The sequence below is a fragment of the Galeopterus variegatus genome, unplaced genomic scaffold, assembly GCF_000696425.1.
Source record: "Galeopterus variegatus unplaced genomic scaffold, G_variegatus-3.0.2 Scaffold400, whole genome shotgun sequence".
NCBI lineage: Eukaryota > Metazoa > Chordata > Mammalia > Dermoptera > Cynocephalidae > Galeopterus > Galeopterus variegatus.
In genome coordinates, this window is record NW_007726511.1 from 104,187 (window position 1) to 126,319 (window position 22,133).

At 37.1% G+C, this 22,133-nt stretch overlaps 1 protein-coding gene across 1 annotated transcript in view; it reads left to right on the forward strand.

The window, feature by feature from the left end:
- Positions 1-1,037: 1,037 nt before the first annotated feature.
- DENND1A (DENN/MADD domain containing 1A) overlaps positions 1,038-22,133 on the forward strand; it is a 462,953-nt gene continuing 441,857 nt past the window's right edge. The window contains exon 1 of the mRNA XM_008568329.1: positions 1,038-1,128. Within this exon, the coding sequence (XP_008566551.1) occupies positions 1,038-1,128 (91 nt within the window). The remainder of the gene's footprint in view (positions 1,129-22,133) is intronic.

The window sequence follows — 22,133 nt, forward strand, 5'->3', positions numbered from 1 at the left end:
ACAAGCTGTACTGTGGGACCAAAGACAACACAGTGAGATTCTCTTGGCCTCAGGTTCCTCACCTGTATGGTGAGAGTAATGCCTGACACATCTACCTCACAGGAAGATGATGAGGATGAAATGAGATAGTTATTTTGAAAAGTAGACTACTGGGCAAATTCAAATTATTTATTTGATTTAAAGGAACCCTTAAATATGATTAGGCAACTTAAAGTTTCTTACCTGAATTTTGCTGTCAGGTTTAAAATAGAATTTAGTTATAGACATTTGAAAGTATAACATTTTCTTCTGCTAAATGATTTTCATTCAATCTGTAAATAACATCTTTTTTATTGTAGTTTTGAAATTAAAGAGAAAATACAAAGATAATATAACCACAATATTATCACCCAGAATTAACAACTGTTAAAATTCTGTTAGTGCTGTGATGTTTTAAAACTTATTATGAAATATTTATGACATAAAAAGGTAACAACATAATAAAGAACATTCATATATTTGCCATTGCCAATACTGGTGAGGGGCATGTGTGAGAACAGTATTATACATTTAGATTAACATCCTGTCTTCATAATAATCTGAGATTGGAGACTGCTTCGCTTGTTTCAGTCTTTAAAACCTGTAAATAAGCAAGTTAATTTTGTCATATGAGTATTTTATCCTGGAATATTGGGAAGAGGGCTTCTTTGCTGGTGTTGCCTTGGTCTTACTTTCGAAATTCTACCAATGGCTTTGGAGACCTAGCTGTGGAAGTCAGAGATATGTCATCTATATAATCATGGTAATGGCTAGCCTATTATATGCCAGATGTTGTGCCTGGACAATTTTTGTGTATTTTCTTTTAAGTTTCACAATAATTCTTCTGGTTAGATATTTTCATTTTGTAGATTAAGAGGGTGTGGCTTAGAGAAGTTGAGTAACTTGTTCAAAGTTTCAAGGACATTAAGTTTTGGAGCTAATGATTTTAGTAAAGATCTACCTTATGCCACAGCCCACATATGTTCTACATCATGCTGCCTCAATCCTTGTTTGTAATCATGATCTGTTTCTTTTGTAGGCAAAACCCAGAAACCACGTTTGAAGTGTATGTTGAAGTGGCCTATCCTAGGACAGGTGGCACTCTTTCAGGTACTTTGCATGTTTGATTATGATATGGTGTGTTTATTGTTTGAGATAGCCATGCACATGGGATAGTATACAAATAATGTAAACAAACTGTTATTTATATTTAAGTATATTTAAGTGCCTTTCCCTTTTATTTGTTCCCACATCATCCTAAGAAGAACAGAGAATAAAAACACAATGAACAGGCCATAACAGACTTGAAGTATGGCTTTATTCATTGTAATAATCGGGTATTGGTTTACATCTTTCAAAGATTCCTGGAAGTCAATTATTTAGTATGCAATATTGTCACCTTGCTAAGAAGGAAGGCTTAGAATTAGGTTATAGGATACAAAACAATATAAAGGGAATTCTCTGCCACTAAACTGGAAGGAGATGCTTGAAATGGACTTAATTTAGGAAATTTTCTGTCCTCTGGTTAAAGAAGGTTGGAAATGAGTTGAAGGAAACATCTCCTCTTGCTTTAGCTTGTGGACTAATTTGGATATGTATTCCTGGACAACAGGGTCTTAGATAAGGTTAGGGTATCTTGTGCAGGTCATGTATATCACTTCTTGACTTAAAATCCTTCTTGCTTAATGAGAAAAATAACCTTATGATCCAGTGTTCTTTTTCTTGGTGATGCATTTTGCTAAAAGTTATGTTAGGGACTCTTGGTCCGTACATACAAACACCTGCATATATTATTTGGTGTTTAGGGAGAGTGAATTTACTTGGATTAGAAACTTGGAGTAATCAGGATTCCAATGGTAGTTATACCCTTAATTGGCTTTACAACTTTGGGCATATTTTCTATTTCATTATTTTAATTAGATTGTAATAATGGTAAACATAGCCACCTTTTATTGAGTGCCTGTTCTGTTATCCTAAGTGCTTGACATCTGTGTTGTCAGTCCTTACAATACAACCCTTAATGATAGTTTGGTGGTGTCTCCATTATACCTGTGAGAAAATAGAATCTCAGGGCCGGGCTGGTGGTGCACTCGGTAGAGTGTGGCGCTTGGGAGTGCGGTGGCGCTCCCGCCGAGGGTTTGGATCCCATATAGAGACCGGTCCGCTCGCTGGTTGAGCGCGGTGCGGGCGCGACACCAAGGGTTGCGATCCCGTTGCCAGTCGCGGTACGGGCGCGACACCGAGGGTTGCGATCCTGTTACCGGTCACAAAAAAAGACAAAAAGGAAAAAAAAAAAAAAGAAAAGGAAATAGAATCTCAGAGAGGTGAAATAATTTACTAAGACGATATAGCTACATGTGGGATAGTCAGGATTTTTATTTTGAGTCCTCTTCACTCTGGTAAGTTGGTTGCTTTCTTTTTTCTTTTTTTAAATTTATTTTTATTTTTATTTTTTTTTTCCTTTTTGTCTTTTTTTCGTGTCCGGCAACGGATCGCAACCCTCAGTGTCGCGCCCATACCGGACCGGGACTGGCAACGGGATCACAACCCTCGGTGTTGCGCCCGCACCTCGCTCAGCCAGTGAGCGGCTGGTCTGTAAGTGGGATCTGAACCCTCGGCGGGAGCGCCGCCGCACTCCCAAGCGGCGCACTGTAGCAGTGCGCCACCAGGCCGGCCCCCCATTGAAAAATTTTTAAAGAAAAAGTTAACATGTGCTTTCCTTAGATTTACCCAGTTGTTACTACTTGACACATTTGCTTTATCACTACACACACACACACACACACACACACAGTTTTTGCTGAAACATGTAAGAATGGGTTGCAGACATTATGAACCTTCACCCCTAAATACTTCAGGGTATATTTCCTAAGAATAAGGACATTTTCCTATATAATTCTACTATATTTATTGAAGTCAGAAAATTTAACATTGATATAATTTCAGTTATCCATATTTAAATTTAATCAATTCTCCCAGTAATGTCCTTTATAGTATTTCCCTCTTCGATCCAGGATCCAATTCAGGATCATGCAATCCATTTAGTTTTCACCTCTATTTAGTGTCTTGAGTCTGGAGTAGTTTTGCAGCCTTTCTTTGCCTTTTTTTGATGTTTTTGAAGAATTTAAGTCTATTGTTTTGTAGAAAGTACCCGGATTTGTGTCCATCTGATTGTATCCTCATGATTAGATTCAGTTTATGGAATTTTGGCAGAAGTATCTCAGAAGTGGTATGTGTCCTTCTCAGTGCATCATGTCAGCAGGCACATGATATCTATCCGATTATTTGTGGGAAAAGTGCATAAAACTTATTTTAACAAAGTGAGTTTAACAAAGTGAGTAACTGTGTTACTACTATTCAGGTTAAGAAATACAGTGTTGCCTGGGTCTACGGAAATAATGATGCTGGTCAGAGGGACCCTGCCCTGGCCCTTATGCTTTAGAGGGCCCTGCTTTGACTCTCCTCTAACAGTGTCCCTTTCCATGGGGCAAGTAGTCTTTGGAGCCTACAGAACACGTCCACTTGGAGCCTGAACCCTTCCATCCTAGACCATGCTTGAGTACCCAGGATCTCAGAATTCCTTGCCCAGATGGCCCTGAGCTTCTTTCTAGAGCCCGTGCGAGTCTCTTCCCTGGGGTCCATCCTCTTCAGGGTGAACAGTGCTGCTGGTATATACACCCCTAGGTCTAAGGGGTGGCCTAAGGGGAGTAGCTGTTAGTGGGAGTTGGGGATGGGATAGAGCTTGGACTTGCGGGTTGGGATAACTGCATGCTTGTGTGCCAGGTCCCTTGCACTACAGAATGGAGAAGGGGGTCAGTCTTCCGTGCACCACTACTTTTCTGCGTGGAACTTATAAAGGTATTTTGTCATGAGAGGAGGATAGAACATATTTAATAGTTTGTAAGCTTGTTCATGACTTTTAAATATCTAAATAGTTGGACATACAGTCTGTGGGTCTCTATTTGTACCCTTGCCTCGGCCCTGTAAGTGTTAGAGATGGCATTAGCCAGCACCACAGAAGTTCCTCCCTCCTTTTGTTCAGAGGTAACTATCCTGCCTTTTATGATAATCATTTCTTTGTTTTTCTTCATAGTTTTACTACATAAGTATGCCTCATTGAAAAATATAATTTGGTTGTAGTTGTTTCTGAATTTTATAGAATCAGAATTACTCTGTATATAGTTTTGCTGCTTTTTTGCTCAATTATGTTTATGATTCCTCCATGTTGTATGTAACTGTAGTCATTCATTTTCATCACTGTGTAATACACTATAGAATTATATCACAATTTAGTTATCCATTCTACTGTTGACAACATTTGAAGTTGTTTGAAATTTTTGGCTGTTAAAAGCAATGTGGCTGTGATCTGTCTTACGCATGAATCCTGGTGCATGTAAGCACACATTTCCATAGGATATATAACATACTTGATAATGCTAAACTTTTTCAAAATCGATCGTGCTAGTCTACACTCCCACCTACAGTGTTTGATAGTCCTTATTGCTCTACAGTTTCATCAGCCTTTGTTCAGTTAGATTTGATTTTTGCCAGTCTGATGGTCATGTAGTAGTGTCTCCTTGTTTTTATTTGCATTTTCCTGGTGACTAATGAGATTGGGCACCTTTCCATTTGCTTTTTGGCCTTTAGAATATCTTTTTATAAAATGCCTGTTCAGGTCTCTTGCCCATTTTTTAAATTGGGTTTTCTACCTTTTCCTCATTGGTTTGTAAGAAATTGTTTATACATTATGGATATTAATTATATTGCGAATATCTTCTTCCACTCTATGGTTTGTCTTTCACTCTATTGTGTTTTTGATTAAAACTTGTTGATTTTAATATAATACAGTTTATCAATATTTTCCTACCCTTCTGATATTAAGATATTTTTCTATATTTTCTTCTTAGAGATTTATAGTCTTGTCTTTCACATTTAAGTGTTTAATCTACCAAGGATTTTAGTTTTATATTAGATGATTACTATCTAGAAAAGTTAAACTCTGATTCCTCATACATGATTTTTAAAAACTGGGCAACTAGATAAAGCTGAATTACTAAGATACGCTAATACCACTACTTAAAACGTATTTTATAAAGTGATCAGGTACTTCAAATCATACCTAAAATTTAACTTAACAATAGAAAGATGACAGATGTAAGAAAAGCCACTAAGAAATTATTAAACTTTTAAAGACAGTTCTTCTTCCATTACTTTTGATGTCTATACTAGTGAAGACATGGGTTGTAAACTGGCCCTCATGTGTTCTGTGCCCTGCAGAGGATCTCATGACATCCATGGAAGGGACATGTGATTTGTCAGTTCGACTTAGAAATTGCATTAAGACCTCTAACACCGAATGGAACACCTTCCAAAGATTGTACAAATAAAATTTGGGTACACAAACAGAACTCATGGTACTGCTTATGTTAGTTGGGAATTTTTAAGATTTCCTTGTTGCTGATACCAGTAAATAAACCGTCACTTAACATTTGATTTTAGGTACCTTTTGTCTGCTTCTACAACCTTTTTATTTGTAATAAAAATTAATAAAACCTATGTTTGCCTTTTTCTGTTATTATTTAATGCATTATTTTTGCTGTTTTAGATGATTGCAAAGAATCTGCCTTGAGATTAGTCTTTGTTCCTTGGATCTGCATCTCTGATCCGTGCCATAGAATCTGAGCAAACTTAGATATAAACCTTACGCTGTACAGTACTAGTGTCTGGGCATAATCTTCTCTTTGAAGTTTGTTTGCATCCCCCTAGAGGGATTAATTCCCTGCTGTGAGAAGGTGGTCTAGAAAGCCCTGAAACTACTTTATGGGTCTTTAATTGGAGGATTTAGTATACATTTTGTTCTATAAATTTCTGTGGGAGTTACATTCTTACAATTTTTCTTATACTGTGGTATGTTATGTTCTCATTGTAAATAAAAATATGTATACTGAACTTTTTCTCAAGTTTCTTAATACACATTAGCATATTATCCTTGTGTATGTTTTTTCCTGCTTATCTTTAAATTTTTAGTAGCTTGTTTTCTGATTAGCTCTTGGGTATGTATAAAATTTTTAAAATTTTGAAAAATTCTTAATCAAAGTCCTCACAGTAATAACTACTGTTAATGTTTTAGTATATTTATTTACTTGTAATCTTTTGTCTGTGTGTGAATGTGCATGTGTAAATAAAATATATATAAACTTGTATGTATATATATAAACTTGTATGTATATATTTTTCAATAGGAGTAGTTCTCCTTTTGTAAATGATGCCAGTGAAAATCTTTGTGTATAATGCTTGTCATTTATGTACATAATTTTAATTCTTTAAAAAGAAGTTGGATTGTTTTGAGTAGATCTTTGATTTTTTTTTATGCTTTTTTTTTTTTTTGCCACATTTCATTTTATGAAATTAGATACTCTAATTGGTGTATCTTTTAAGAACCTACCTTTACATGAAGATCCAAGAAAACCAAGACATTCATCTCAAGTTGCAAAAGCTCCCAAGGCTGAATTCAGCCTGTGTGACCGAAGGTCTCGGAAGAGGGTGCTCTTGCAAGAGAGATCAGCCTCCAAGGTCCCATGATCAGATGGTACTGGCCATGCAGAAACTCTGGAATGCATTTCAAACACAAGTGTCTCATTACAGCTGGCATCTTTGAGCCTGCTGTGGGCACTCTTCTTGGGCAGACACCGAGTGCTGGGAGAGTGGCAACATCAGGTTCTTCAGGGCTGCTGGGCAGACCAGCTTCCTCCTGTGTACACTCCCCTCCCAGAATTTTTTATGCGTTAGCACAATGGCCACTTTTTAAAAAGAAGGGGACAGTCAAGTTGAGAAACTACTGTAAAAACTCTGCGAAAGGAATGTGTAAAACATGGTGCTTTGGCAGCTGAGTTTTTTAGCTACCTGGGTGTTAACCAGCAAAGTTAGAATAATCTTGGCTTAAAATCTCTCTTAAGTAACTATCCACTTTTCTGTATTAGCAGGATCATGAAGAAAACTGAGTTTTAGCCAATTTAGGTATTGAGAGCCAGATTGGTTATTCTTAATTTTAGCTTTCATTTTACAGGAGCTTAGCCTGAATCTGTGGTCATACTGGATGCTCAGCATTGTTAGATTTTTTTTAAAAAACTGACTTGAAAAACTAAGCTGTTTCTTTAGAAGTGGTATGGGAAGAAAAACTCGAGTCAGGGCCGGCCCTGTGGCGCACTAGGGAGAGTGCAGCGCTGGGAGCTCAGTGTCACTCCCACCGCTGGTTCGGATCCTACATAGGAATGGCTGGTGCGCTCACTGGCTGAGCGCGGTGCAAGCGACACCAAGCCAAGGGTTGTGATCCCCTTACCGGTCACGAAAAAGACAAAAAAAAAAAACAAAAAAAAACCGAGTCAGGTTTTATTCTAGATTGAAATATTCTTGAGAGATATTAACTAAATTTATCATCTTATTCCTTTTCAATAATAATATAGTACATAACAGCACGCTTGAAGAATGGTAATGAACTAGCTAACTTTTGTGAATCCTTATTATGTCCCAGTCTCTTTTCTTAATATTACTTTCTTAAACCTTGAACAACTCTCTAAGATGGGCCTTCTCTTTGAGGAAATTGTGGTTCAAAGAGGTTAACTTGCCCAGGTTGAACAGTCACCAAGTTGTAAATCAGCATTTTAACTTCATTCCTGTGGCATCTTTTAAAAAGTAACTGGCTGATATTACCTGCACATGCAGTGGTTAGAAAAATCAGGCAATTATTTAAGTGCTAACATGGCAAAAGAAAAAGAAAAATCAGTGTTAATGTAGGGAAAGAGAAATCAGGCTTGTACAGAAAATCACGGGAGGGGTGGTTATATTTATGAACTATACAAGGGATTTGATGAGTCAGCTCTATTACTTCAGCTTTTATTTTTCTTCTCTTGAATTTTCCAGTGAAAGTAAATCCATTTTATGGAGTATTAAGTTACCCTGATTCTTAGAATAGTTTGGACAAATTGCCACTCACTCAAAATACACGGATTATTAAAAACATTTTTGTAATTTTTCCTGACTCTAAGTACCTGACGTGCTAGTTAGAAAAAATCTTGTTTGGAATAGAGGTATGGAACCTCACTCATCTCATTGTACTTTTTAAGCTGATTTTAAGTAGCTTTGAGAATTATACACTGTTTAAAGAATAAATGAAAATGTACATAATCACCACCCAGGAAACAGAACATTTTGTATCTTTAATAAAATCTCCTCTATCTGTCTCTCTCAATTTGCCTTTCTCTGAGATCACATTTTGAACTTTACATTAATTGTAAAATCAAAATCCTTGCTTGAAACTTGTGCTTTTTCGTATACTATGCTGATGCTCCAAATTGGTTATACAGAATGATTTTGCATTGCTATTGTTAGGAAGTAACAGAAACATATGTTTTATTTTCTTAATTAATGGTTAGTTATTTGAAGCAGATTCCAGATTTCTTCTTGTTCCTTAAGTGTGCAGTTTAGGGGCCATGTAGATATAAATTACAATATAGGGGAGTCTGACCGTATTTGATTTATTCATGTCAGTGTGGTTCCTCTTGGTTCACAGTATTAGGCCTTTGGCCTTTTGGGTGGACCAGGAATTTGTTGATCTACTAAACTTTAAAATCCATGTGAGCAGCAAGATTGTTAAGGTTTTTTTTTAAAAAATTCCCTCCAAATGCCGGTCTTGAAGGCTTATTTTCTCAACCGTATAGTGAGGGCACCAATACTACCTACTTCATGCAGTTGAAAGGATTAAATGGGATTGCACAATGCATGGGACATGGAACGTTCTTTATAAACGGGAGCTGTTGTTATTGTGAATTATTATTTTTGCTTAAGGCAAGAGTTCATATATGTGGGGAACTCAGCTATTAAGCACTATTATCAATTTAACATAGCTGAAAAATAGTAACTAGCCAAAGCAGATTTCTCAGAGTCCATGTGTTAAAACTTAAGTCCTTTACTCATGGAAAAGCCCTTAGCTTATGCCCAAAGTACTTTGGTATGCCCTGAGGATTTCTCTGTATTACATTGCTTGGCAGAGTTACTGAACATGTTGATGACATTAAAGCGTTGTATTTGTCCGGATTTTTTCATTGCAAACGGCAGAAACCCAACTAAATCTGACTTGAGCACAAAAGGGAATTTATTGGCTCTCAGCACTGAGAAATCCAGTGATAATTCTGCTTTGGGTTTTGCTGAATCTAGGTCTTCTACTCCTGTTTTCAGAGATTTGCTATGTCTTTATCTCTTGGTTCTCTGTCTTCTCAGACATTGGGTTCATTTCTGAGCAAGTGTTCCATATGTAATAGCAAAGATGACTACTAACAAATCCAAGCTTTTATTCTACCAATTGAGCCACCCAAATGGAAAAAGAGTGTCTTATGGTGTTTTGAGCCACAGTCCAGGACTGATTGTAATAGGCCCCATATGGATCATGTGCCCATCTATGAACCAATCACCATTACTCTGGAAGGATGACTGAGATGTTGATTGGGGGATGAGGGAGGTGGGGGCTATTCAGTGCTGTCTGGGTCTTATAGCCTGAAAATGGGGCAGGGTGTTTCCTCATAGAAAACTCTAGTACTATTACCAGAAGAAGGGAGAATGGATGCTGGGCAGCCAAAACAGATGTCTATTGCAGCCATCAGGAAAATGTTATATTCAAAACATTCCTTTCAGAAAAGCAGTGTGATGTATAAGCTAGTTTGGAAAGATTTACAATCAAAATGATTAAGATAAAGTTTCAATGCAAGCAAATGTAGATCTTCAGCTTTCTTGAAAACTGCCATATGAGGCTGATTTCCCCAAGAGTCTATATGACCAGACTGGTCTTATTATCATACATCTAATTCTTTAATCACCTATTCTTTGAGCATTCACTTTAGGTTCAGTGCTGTGGTAGACTGTGTAGAGAGTGGAGTGTTAGCTCTGTAAAACAGGAACTAGACCTCATGTTTTAAATGCTTAGAAGGCTTTTTAAAAAATTTTTAAAGCCTTTAGGAAGTTGTATTCTAGCTTTTGAACTTCTTTTGGTAATATTTCACAACACATTTTGCATTTCCTTCTTTATGTTACATGAAAACATGCAGTCTGCTGGAAGGCTTTCATTAGAAAAAGAAAGCTTTACTGAAGATATCACTATGGGCTTGCTTTGCCCAGCAGGAGACTTTAATAAGTTGCTTGATTTAAAGAGTTTTCTTACCTTTAATGTGTTCTTAGGCATTAGACTTTTCTGCTATCATGAAGCCTTATTTGAGGAGAAAATAGATGCAGATAAATTGCTGTCTAGATTATAACAATGCCATTAAGTATCTTTGTGGATAATTTGTAATACAAACTACATAATGGCAAGTCTGTAGGCTCTGAAGTCAGACAGACTTGGGTTCAGATTTCTTCTGACACTCATTAATTGTTTGACCTTGGGAAAGTTATTTAAACTGAATTCTAATTTGCCCATTATTTAAATGGGACTTATATCTACTTGGCAGTTTGTTTTGTAAATTGGAGATAATATGTACGAAAATGGCTAACACAGGAACTGGTACAAATTAGGCATTTTTGTGGTGACTTAATTTGATATCATCCTTAAGTTTAAAAACAAAAAAACTCTAAAGCAAAAACAAACAAAACTTCCTGCAACTGTTATGTCTTCTTTCTGATAGAATTTATTTAAATTCCTTTTTGAAAGGGTTCACATATTGGAATAATAGTAATTATTATATGAAAGATATGAAAACTTCCTTGATGAAAAGAAAACTGCCTGAATTAACCAACTTTTCTAGAAAATGTAGGATTAATTCTGAGATATTCCCAGAAAAACATACTTTGAATAATTTAAAATGATCAACCTATATATTTTTTCATCCACTTATGTTTCACAGTTTAACAAGAACACAGTGACCAAAATCCTCTGTAACTAGAGTTTTTATTTAAGCTGTCTGCTTGTGAGAAGAGCCAGATGCTAAGATAATAAGCTAGTATCAGAGATTTATTAAAACAGCCCATTTCTGGACTATGGTCTATAGTTAATATATAATTATCCCAGTTTTCTGTCCTCAGCAGTAATGATCACTGATACTCAGTATGATGGAATTGGCTTCTTGAACATCAAAAGAAATTTCCATTAGTTTGTTAGATTGTACTTCTGTCAATTTTCCTTTCATGGTATTTGGGAAAGGTTTTCTACAGAGAGTGAAATGAAAAATATTTTCATCATGGTCCTCAATGAAGTAGAAAATCAGCTAAATAGAACATTTAATTTTTTCCCTCTTCCTACTAAATATTTTGGTTTATAGAACCCACCCATCACCCCCCTAAAATAAATACAATTAACAAAATCTGGTTGAGAGCTTGGTTTCCTTCCCACTTAGGACATATCCCTGTGTGATTTTGGGCAAGTAACTTAATCTCTCTCCTCCTTTTAGTTTCCTAAACTGTAAAATAGGGATGATGATGATAATGTTCCACAGCATTGTGAGTATTAAATGAGAGAAAAAATATATTTAAAGAATTAAGCACAGGACATAGCACAGAGTACCTCTCAGTTTGAACTGTCATTAAAGAAAAATAAGGCATTTCCAGACTCAGAGCCTTTGGGAAGGCTTCACTAGTTTTCTTTCCACCTCCAGCAGCCCCAGCAAGTCCAGTTTAGGCTTTTAAAAAGTTCTTAATCCCTGGGGTGGACCCTGGAACAAGCTGACCTAATTTCTCTTGTGTTTGCTGAATGGAGATTGAGTTGACTCAGATTTTATTTGGGCTTTTCTGGGCCTGCCGCAGGATCAAAGCTCAGATCTAGATCCAATTTAAGTTGAGCTTTAGAGCTGACCACTTACATTTTTCTCTTCTTGTTTTGAAAGATTTTTTAAAAATTTAATATCACACTTCATCGATTCAGCAATATTTATTACAAGCCTGCTATGTGATAGGTGCTGGGGCTGGGGGAGAGCATTCCAGCATAAGGAAAAGTATTCGCAAAGCCAAGGAGGAATATTTGTCATTCTTTTTAATTTGTCAAAAATGTGACTTTGCGTCAGATTCTGATCAGTTTGAGGGACTCCTGTGAGATCATGCTTAGTGTAAGAATGTCAGCTCCACGAGGGCAGAGACCTTTGTCTACTTGGTTCACTGATGTGTCCCCAGTACCTGGAACAGTGACTGGTACATAGTAGGCACTCAGTACATGTTTGTTGGACCAGTGCATGAATTGACACCATTCTAACTTAATGCGCAGAACTTGATATTTTGATTAGTCTCTGCAGTTTTATTGTTAATAAATATCACATTTCTGGTGGATTGAATGGCTTCTTAATTTTCTGCATTCTGGTTTTTAGTGGAAATCTGTGGATAAATCTAGAGGGAGGGCATTTATGTTAGTGGCAGGAGTTCTGTTGCAGTTTTCTCTCCAGTAATTTTTTCTGGAAGATGTTATTCTGCCTTTTCTATGAGCAGATGTGCTCAGGACGAAAAAGTTTAAAGGGAGGCACACTCACATTACTCTCACTAGGCGGGGAATGCCTTTTCCTCTCCATTTAGTAAGTGTCCATCAGACTTCCCAGAGTACAATGAGGCATTTACCCCAGGCCTCTGAGGCAGCCTGTACTTTTTGCATTTTAGGCTTTTTCTGCCACCCCTGGGAAACTGCCTGGTGGTCTGGCATCATGGGAATTTGTGTCACTAAAAGCTGTTTCCCTGCCCTTTCCTCTAGCAGAAGCAGTGGGTGTAGTGGGAAGAGCTTTGGACTTGGGTCTGAATTCTGGCTCTGCAACTAACAGTGATCTGACCTTGGGGAAATTATACATCTTTTTTGTTGAATTTTCTCATTCGCAAATATGAGTTTGATAATACCTATCTTTTAGGGTTGCTATGAGGATTAAATACATTACTAACTGTAAAATAATTAATAGTGCCTAGTAGTTTTCTTTCTTCTCCTGTCACATCAAATCATTGTTTCCCACTCTTTCAGCCTCTTGACACAAAAGGACAGCTATATTATTTTTCATAGCTTGGAGGACTTTGAAACTCTTGGTAATGATTTTTTTGGGGGGGGTGGTGGTGAAGCAATATTGGGTTTTGTTAATATATTTCCAATGACATGGAAAAGCTACCTTAAAAAAATTTTTTTTAAACTCGTATACTTAAAAGTTTTCCATACGGTGAACTTAAAGTCAGGGTCTTCCAAGACAGTTCTTAGGTCTATAGTCAGCTTCCTATAGAGGATGTAACATGTTTAAGTGTTGGGGAGTGGGGCCGGGGAGGGGGGAGAGAATATGAAAATATATGTGTGGTGACAGAGAGATTTTAGCCTCCTTTTGTAACTTTAGCTTTGCTATGCAATGTGCCAAAAGTTATTTCTCCCTAGGGAGTGCCTCTTTCAACAGTTTGTGAAGGCAGCATAAATTCTCACTTGGTGTTCAAGGAAGATGGTAATACAATTTAGTACAACCAAAGTTGTTTTTTTTTTTTTTTTTGAACTTGTTAGAAACCAGAATGTGATTGCAGTGGCAAAGTTGTCAGCACACTCGAGTTTAACAAGTGTTCGAAGGATTAGTAAAGGAAATGTAGTTTACTCTGCAGCTTTTATGACAAAGAATTTAAAAGGTTTTGCTTTAAGCCCCACCATGTGTTTCTTCCTTTTCTCCAAAACATACCTCTAAGTTGAAAAGAGAGATGAATCTCTTAGGGAGAAACTATTAACTCTGAGGGAGTTTATCATTGTTTGAGAGGAAGCAGAGCATTTACATTTGAATCGACTCTGAGTGTAGCTTATGCCCTAATCTCATTCCTCCTAGAAGTTGGTGAGGAGTTTAAGTACTTCCTACTTTGTGTTCTGGTCCTTGTAGTGCCATCCCAATTTTCTTGGGGATCATAAATTTCGTAATTCAAAGTAAGCAAACTTCTGGGATAGTGTGCCTTGGCTATGCATGAAAATATTTTCTGTAATTGTCACAGTCCTCTAAGTAGAGCCATTGGCCAGAATTGTATCATAACACACTAGAAATGTTATTAAAAAGACAAAAATATTACAGGAAGTTTAAAAAAGAGAATATAGTCACCTCCATGACAATCTCACTTTTAAGTTTTGAATATTCCTGTTTGACATGTTCGCAGTGGCTGCACAGTTAGACTGAGAAAATGTAAGACCTTAATGCTTACCATAAACATTTTCACCAATTTTTGATGGCTGCATCAGAGTTTTATAGTTTGATAAACCAGTTTCCTATTATACATATAAATTTAGCCCCTAAAATAAGACAAATTAATACTACTCTCACGTTTGTGGACTTTTGTGCCCAAATCATTGGTATTGCCTTTTTTGGGGCTAGGGAAGGAAGCTAGGGGAACAGAGAGAGGCTGAGAAGGGCTGAGCCAAAGATAAATTGTTACAGATGGATATGTTTTTTCTAAGTCCAAAATCTGTAAGAAACCTTAAAATAAAGTGAGCCATTTTCTGAGATTAAAAAAAAAAGTATTAACTTTTTGTATTAGTATTTTACTATGGAATGAATTAAAGTACCATTACTTTAAAAAGTTACATTTTAGGGATTTTTAGGTTGCTTTTAACTCCTGCTTCTATTACTGATTAAGTTTTCCTTTTTAATTTTACTCGAGGAACTTTTCTGCTGATGGGGGATTTAGGTCATGTTAGCGCAAAGAGAATAGAAACCATCTACCTAAAGACTTGTCGGTGGGAGAAATTCTTTGTATTTGCTCTCATGTCTTATTCGACAGCTGTGTCCTTGACTCAGGACTGGACTTTGCTTTTGTAGCAGATATGAAATCCTCACCTTATAAACATAAAATATTCTTGGTGAAAGTTTGTTTCTGTGACTGGGAATAACCATTCAAAACCCACCCCAAAGAAATAGGGTGTGTATAATACTTCACGGGTGTCAGATGAAGAAATCTGATTGGGCCTTTTTAAAAATATTTTTTTATTTTTTATTAGGAATTAGTAAGTTAGGGACTGGGGAGATAACCTATGTTCCTGAGACTTTGGGACAGGAATTTTGCTTTTGTTGAAAGAGCCTGTATAGTATGGTACTAGCCTGCCTGGCATTTGTGCTTGGCATATTTGGAAAGGAAAGCCTCTTTGCATTGTGCATTTAAAAAAGTGTCTGTAAGTGTGCTTAGAGAATGGCAGCATTTGCTGGTCTTGGCTGTCAATGTCTTGCTGCTCCTGACTGTGTTTAACCAGAAAGGGAAACTCAGAGTAGAAAAAGTCTCACTCCCAAGACTTTACAAGAAAACCCTTCTTTGTTGATTTATATATATATATTTTAAAGGAGCTTGACATCTTCATCAAGTTCACAGTGGGCTTGCTTTGTTTGCTTTCTCTTGAATGCTTGATAAGATTTTTCTTCTATTGTTTTGTGCAGCAAGAACAGATCTTTCCATGGCTGGGGTGGGTTTTTTGTAAATCCACAATATGGTCATTGTCTGGTGGTGAATAATTGTGGCTGCTTTTTGTACAACCAGAACTAAGGCTTTGGCTGTGAACAGATTCCTTCTTAGCGTGAAAAGGGACTAATCCATGTAAATACAGCCCCAAAATAAAGCTTTACAGAAAAAGGGGAAGGCCGCTAAGCAGGAGGGCACAGGTCAGCAATTTAACCTTTAACCTAACAAATAAGAAGCATGAAAGTTCCAGAATTGGTTTACAAAAGAAAGCTCCTGTGATCTGTCAGTTTTTCTTTTCAGGAGGGAACTGGGTGAGAGATCTGACTGACAGCTAGTGCCTTTTAACTGCAGACTGAAATTAACTGCCAAATTGAAACTTGGATATTTGAAGGAGAATTTTTCTTAAAAGGAGATGGCAGAATAGGCTATATAAGCATTGGTAAGGGTCTTACATGGGATTTTTATCCTGGAAGTGGGGAATAGGCGTTGGACTGGACTACCTTTAAGATCTCTTCCAAGTTTAATAAAGAATCTGTGGTTTGACTCTTACTGACGGAATTAGACGTGAACTTTGCAGCTTAAGACCAGATGAAACTCTTTCCCCTTTTCTAGTATTATCACTGATACCTTTTGTAGATTTTTCATGGCTCCGTAAATCAATTACAGCCTTGGCTAAATATTTAAGAGCTTTTTGTCAATGTAATTAACGTTTTCCACAAAATAAGCTTCACAATATGTATGACTTCGCAATATGTACAACTTTTAAGACCCAGTGTATTATTAGAAACTGTATTGTGTGATGCTGAACACTATAAAACAGAGGACATGGGCTTCATTTTGTGTACTGCTGTTTTGTTCCACATGCTTAGGAATTATTAGCAGATACAACCGAGTAAGCTAATGCAGCAGAAAGTGAAGTATAGGTGTTTATTAGGCAATGCATTTGGGAAATGGGAAGCTGTGAAAAATGAGGGATTGCCCTGTTTCCTACATGGGCTTGAAGAGTTAAGAAAATATGGTTTGTGCTAGGTGGTAAGTTTTACATTTATGCTATTGAACTTACTATAAACTTTGCAAACAGTTTGTATTTATTTAATCACAACAGGTAATCTTGTTAATGAGTGTTCATTTTTGCTTAAAGCATAAAGCATCTGAAGTCAGCTGTTCTATCTTACTATGGAGAATTCTGTAACTGATAAAAACTTTAATTACTGAGAATCATTCAGAGTAAAAAGAAACAATGAAGTATTGACATTAAAGTAGGCTCCCTGTAGATTAATAGGAATAGTAATTATACTGTGTAACTCCATTGTGGAAACAAAGTCCCAGGGATGATTCTGTTTTAGTTTTTCAGTTGCTCTTAGTGTATTTATATAAGTTGTTTAAAACTTGTTCTGTCTAAGGGCTTATTGGCTTTCCTCAGTTTCCCCAAAGTCTTTAGAGACCAAAGACAACATAATGATGCTGATTCAAATGAGCATAAAGTTAAGTGGCCACTCTCACTTGGCTTAGGCAGGCACCTTCTCTTTCCTAGCTGATTACCATAGCCTCCTAACTGGCATTTATGCTTTTTCCTTTCCATCCATATTTAATGCTGTCATCTGAGTGATCTTTTAAAAACACAGCTGAGACCACAGCATTCTCCTTCTTAAATCTTTCTGTGGTCCTCTAACCTATCACCCAAAGCTAAAGTCAAGCTCCTGAGCAGGGCAAATGAGGTATTCCATGATTTATTCCCTGCCTCATTCTCCTTCTTAAATCTTTCTGTGGTCCTCTAACCTATCACTCAAAGCTAAAGTCAAGCTCCTGAGCAGGGCAAATGAGGTATTCCATGATTTATTCCCTGCCTATCCAGCTTCATCTTGGCCCACTCTTTTCCCCCTACACATGCATTTTCCAATATGTCCCAACCAAATTTCATGCATGTTTTCTATTCCTATATCACATTTGGCTTCCCAAAAATTTAAGTGTTACTATCTTAAAAATGGGGGATCTAATGCTGATGCTTTGAAAATTGCTAACATTTGTATGGACTTCACACTTTGTAAACATTCCTATATTCTTTTAATCTTCACAGCAACAAAACAGAATGGGCAATGTTTTCTGAGAGGTGCTCAATATGTATTTATTTTTTTTGTTTTTTTTTTCAATCTTTTTATTATGGTGGTGGTAAAATTAATATAACTGAACTCACTAACATTAGCAATTATTTTTATTTTATTTTATTATTATTTTTTATTTTAACTTTTCAATATACATTGTAGTTTATTTTCGTGACCCTTTACCCATTCCTCTTTCCCCCCTTCCTCTCTCCCCTCCCCCTCAATATGTATTTGAATAGGTGAATGAATAAATTGAATGAGTGAACTGTGGAGTCATAAAACTGGTGTTACAATTCAGATTCTTCTACTTATTAGCTGCGTAATTTTGGATAAATAATCTAACCTCTCTGAACCTGTTCGCTAATCTGTACAATTAGGTCTATACCTGCCGTGCTTGTCACACTAGATGGTGTGAGTGCTGAATGAAATAATGTACAGTAAATAAAAATGCTTTTCAAACTGTAAACTCCATGTAAATACTAGTTACTGTTGTTAATATTCTTAATTTATTCCAGGTCCTGTAAATGAAGAGAAGGCATTCATGGATATGGCTTTGTGTTTTAATGACTAAGAGAACATAAGAACTGTTTTATTTATACAATGTTAAAGTGTAAGCGTATTATAATAGCACACAGAAAACAGTATACCCTTATTTTCTTTCATAAAGAAAATGTCAGGCTTATATCATTAGTAAGTGCTAGCAGAGGAGCACATACTATATGGTAATGGTGTTCAAATGCAGTGTTTAGAGGCTCTTCTTTGCTATACATTCTCCTGGGATTGGCTCTCAAGAACCTTAGGGCCACATTTGCCTTCTAGCTCTGTGAGCTACACATATATAACTTTGATATGCTGTTATTTTTGTATGTGTTTTTTGGTATACATTCTTTTATGCTATTATTATCCCTGGCATTACTTTTTCTTTTATTTTCCCTTTGTCCTTATTCCTTTGGCTTACATAGAGTAAAAGGGATAAAATATATATATGTGTTTTTGGGAATCATCTCAAATTGTTTATGGAATGTGGTGGAGTATAAACTCTCTCAGTGTGATCTTAGTCACACCTTGGTTTCTATTATTAGCTACAGACTAATAGTTTCTCAGTCTGTGCCTTTGGCCCAGACACCTAAGTGCCAGACCTGGATCCTCAGCTCTCTGTCAGCAGCTACTTCTGGATGCCCCACAGGCACCTCAAATTGAATTTAACACCCTTCTCACCCCAGCCTTCTACCCCCACTACTGGCCACCCAGCAAAACAAAACTGAAAAGCCAGTCCTAAACTGTTTCTTCTATTCTAGGGTCTTGTTGAATGGAATTAGTACCCATTCATTTGCTTATACCAGAAACCTGAAAGTCACCCTAGACTCTCTACATCCAATAAAACCTGAGTTGTTTTCACACTGCAAAGAACTTTTTCCCCCTGCACCATCTGAGGATAAGTTGCTGACCTCACTCTAAAATGTGTCAGTGAGGTGATTTTCCGACATAACCAAAATACAGTCATCGAGATGAGGAAATTAACATTGATACAGTACTACCATCTCATTTTCAGCATTTTGCTAGTTGTCTCAGTAATGTTCTTTAAAGCAAAAGGATTCAGTTCAGAATCACAAATTACATTTAATTTCATGTCTCTTTAGTCTCCCTCAGTCAGAAACAATTCTCAGTCTTTCCTTGACTTTCACGATATTGACATTTGAAGTTGACAGGCCTCAATTTAGGTTTGTCTGATGTTTCCTTATGATTAGATTTAGGTTAAGCATCTTTGGCAGAAATATCATAGAAGTAATGCTGTGTTCTTCTCATTTTATCATATCAGATAATGCACAATTTCGATTTGTCCCTTTGCTGCTGATGATCACCTGATCACTTGATTAGGAAGTGTTTGCCAGGCTTCTGATCTATTCAAAAGTTACTCTTTATTTATCCCTTTGTAATTAATAAGTGTTTTGGTGGAAAGTACATTGAAATTATATAAATATTTCATTCCTATTTAAGCTTTAAGTTTATTTATTCATTTGACTCTGGACTCATTATTTCCTTTTTTATTCAAGTTTGTTGAATTGGTTCAAATTATTATTTGAATAAATTGTATTATTCTATTTGTTCCAGCTTTGATCTATAGGAGCCAGCTTAAAGAAGCTCTTCTTTTCTTTTGACTTGTCCTCTTTATTCTTTGAGTATTTCTTTGCTTTCTGGCACAAATCCTATGCTCATCTTTTCCTTTCTTTTCATTAGCCCTGAAATTTGCTATTTCTCCAAGGAGCCCTGGTTCCTTTTAGTTGAGAATACTGTTTAAAAGCCAAAATTTGGATGGTAGGTGTGCTTATTGCTGTTGGAGTGTTGCTACTCCTAGCCCTTCTTAGTGGACAGAGCTGGAGAGTATATGATGTGTATGTGCACACACACCCAATTATACTTATTTCAGCATCTATCTGTGTATATTAAAAAGCATGAGTTCACACTAATACTTCCAATTTCCATCAATACCACAACATTCATTCTAGTTTTCTCCCTTTCAATAATTATTTCTTCTTTCTTTGGCAATGAGAAGCCTGGTTCCCATTATCCTTATAGTGTTTGCTTATTTGATTAATCCCTTGTACATGAATAATCTCTCATCATGGCTGCCACCACTATCCCCTACCTGGGCTCGGCTTACCTCACTAGAGGTCTGGTTCGCTATGTCACTCTGCCTCTCCTATATATATGCCCTCCATATCCAGCTTGGGCCTTGACAACCCATGCCAGGCTTGTCCTTCTCTGTGGGTGTCTTCTTCACCTTGGGTTTTGACACCCCATGCATGGCTGCCACCCGCTTCCACACTGTTGCCTGCCTCATCCTGCTTGGAATCAGACACTCTGTATCAGGTGGCCCCTATGGAGGCCCCCTTACCCTTCTCAGGTGCTCTGACACCTCACACCAGGTCATCTTTTAACATGGACACTCTTCTCAAACTGCTTTGACTCTGATACCCCATGCAGGCAGATGTTCCATGTGAATGCCTGCTTCTCCCTGCTTGGGCTTTGACTCTCTACAGTAGATCACTCCCCTGTGATTTATTTGTAACTCTCAGGTTATGACACACTATCCTAGCTTGCCCCCTACAGCATGGACACCCTCTTCATACTGCTTGGACTTTGGCTTCCCGTGTCAGGCAAGCCCTCCTGTGTAGATACTATCCTTTCCCTGCTCTGGACCACTGTGGCCACTTCTCGCCAAGTATGGACATGTACCTTGATTTTAGGATTATATTGTCAATTAGGAAGACAAAGGTGAGTCTTTTTTCTTGATCCCTTTTCTGTCATTTTTCTCTCGTCATCCGGCTTTATTACCTTTGCCTTCATTCTGGATCTCCTTATTCTTCCTTGGATTTATTGCCACTTAATTGGTTTCCTCAGCTGGAGTCTTCCCCCTTCCAACCCATTTTCTGTCCTGCTGTCAGAATGGTAAGTGTGTTAAACAGGTGTAATCATGCCACTCTTCTGCTTAACTGCTGTAATGCCTTTCCATCACCTATAGGGTAATGCCCAAATCCTTAGCATGGCATACAAGGCCCTTCATGAGTTGGCTGACCTCTCTCTTCTCATTTCTCACCACTCCCTGTCATTGACCTTGTGCTCTAGGTGAGTCACCTTAGTCATCTATGCTTTAGCACCTGGTATTTCCCCTTTCTGTACCAACTTCTTTCTCCTTATTTTCCTGGTTTATTTCCTTTGTCCTTTAAGACTCAGGCAAGGTGCCATCTATCTAGAAGGCCTGTGTACCTTTACCTCCTTCCATCCACCACCCCTTGCAGACTTAGTTAGATGCCCTTCCTCTTGCACCTTGCATATTATGTTACAACTGTGTTTTCTCTTATTCTTGGGGGCAGGAACCTTGTTGCTTGAATTCTTCCCCCAAAGATAACCCTATTCAGCAGATAGCTAGCTAAATGAAGGGACATTTAAAAATATTTCTGTTTTAGAGAATTTCTCATACAGGGGAATTTGTTGTGTCCAGATAAGTAAGACAATATTAGTATCAGTTGCTTGTGAGGCTTTTGAAATAGTCCCATTTACATAGAACAGGATACTATAATTGTATTTTTTAGAGTGGGATTTTAACTATGGTTATATTTACTTTTAGAGTGTCTCCAGGGATTTATTCTTGTTTTTCCTAGCAAGGTAAAAAAGAGATTTAGAGTGTATCAAGGATTGGTTCATTTTCTTTCATTTCCCATCACTACATTTATTAACAGTGAGCATGTAATAGGCTGTGGCAATGTCCAGTACTATCCAGGTAGGTGATAAGATAAAGATATGCTTCATCAAGAGACAGAAGAGGAGAGACAAACTTCATTTGGACTGTTAACCATTTGTTTAAGTTTATTGGATCTGTGAGTTCATTTGTTTTTGTTTTTTTTTACTTTGTTTCTGGGTCGATTCGAATTTTATTTATTTTTTAAGTCTGAGGCAAAGTATTAAACTGCTGGGTCCTGTAGTATGGAGTAGTTCTCTACAAAGGTTGTGATGGAGATCGAGGAACAGTCTCAAGTTCCTGGGTGGGAGAGTGGGTTGAAGGCTGAAATGAATGTTCACTACTTGCCATTTGTGTTAAGAGAGACC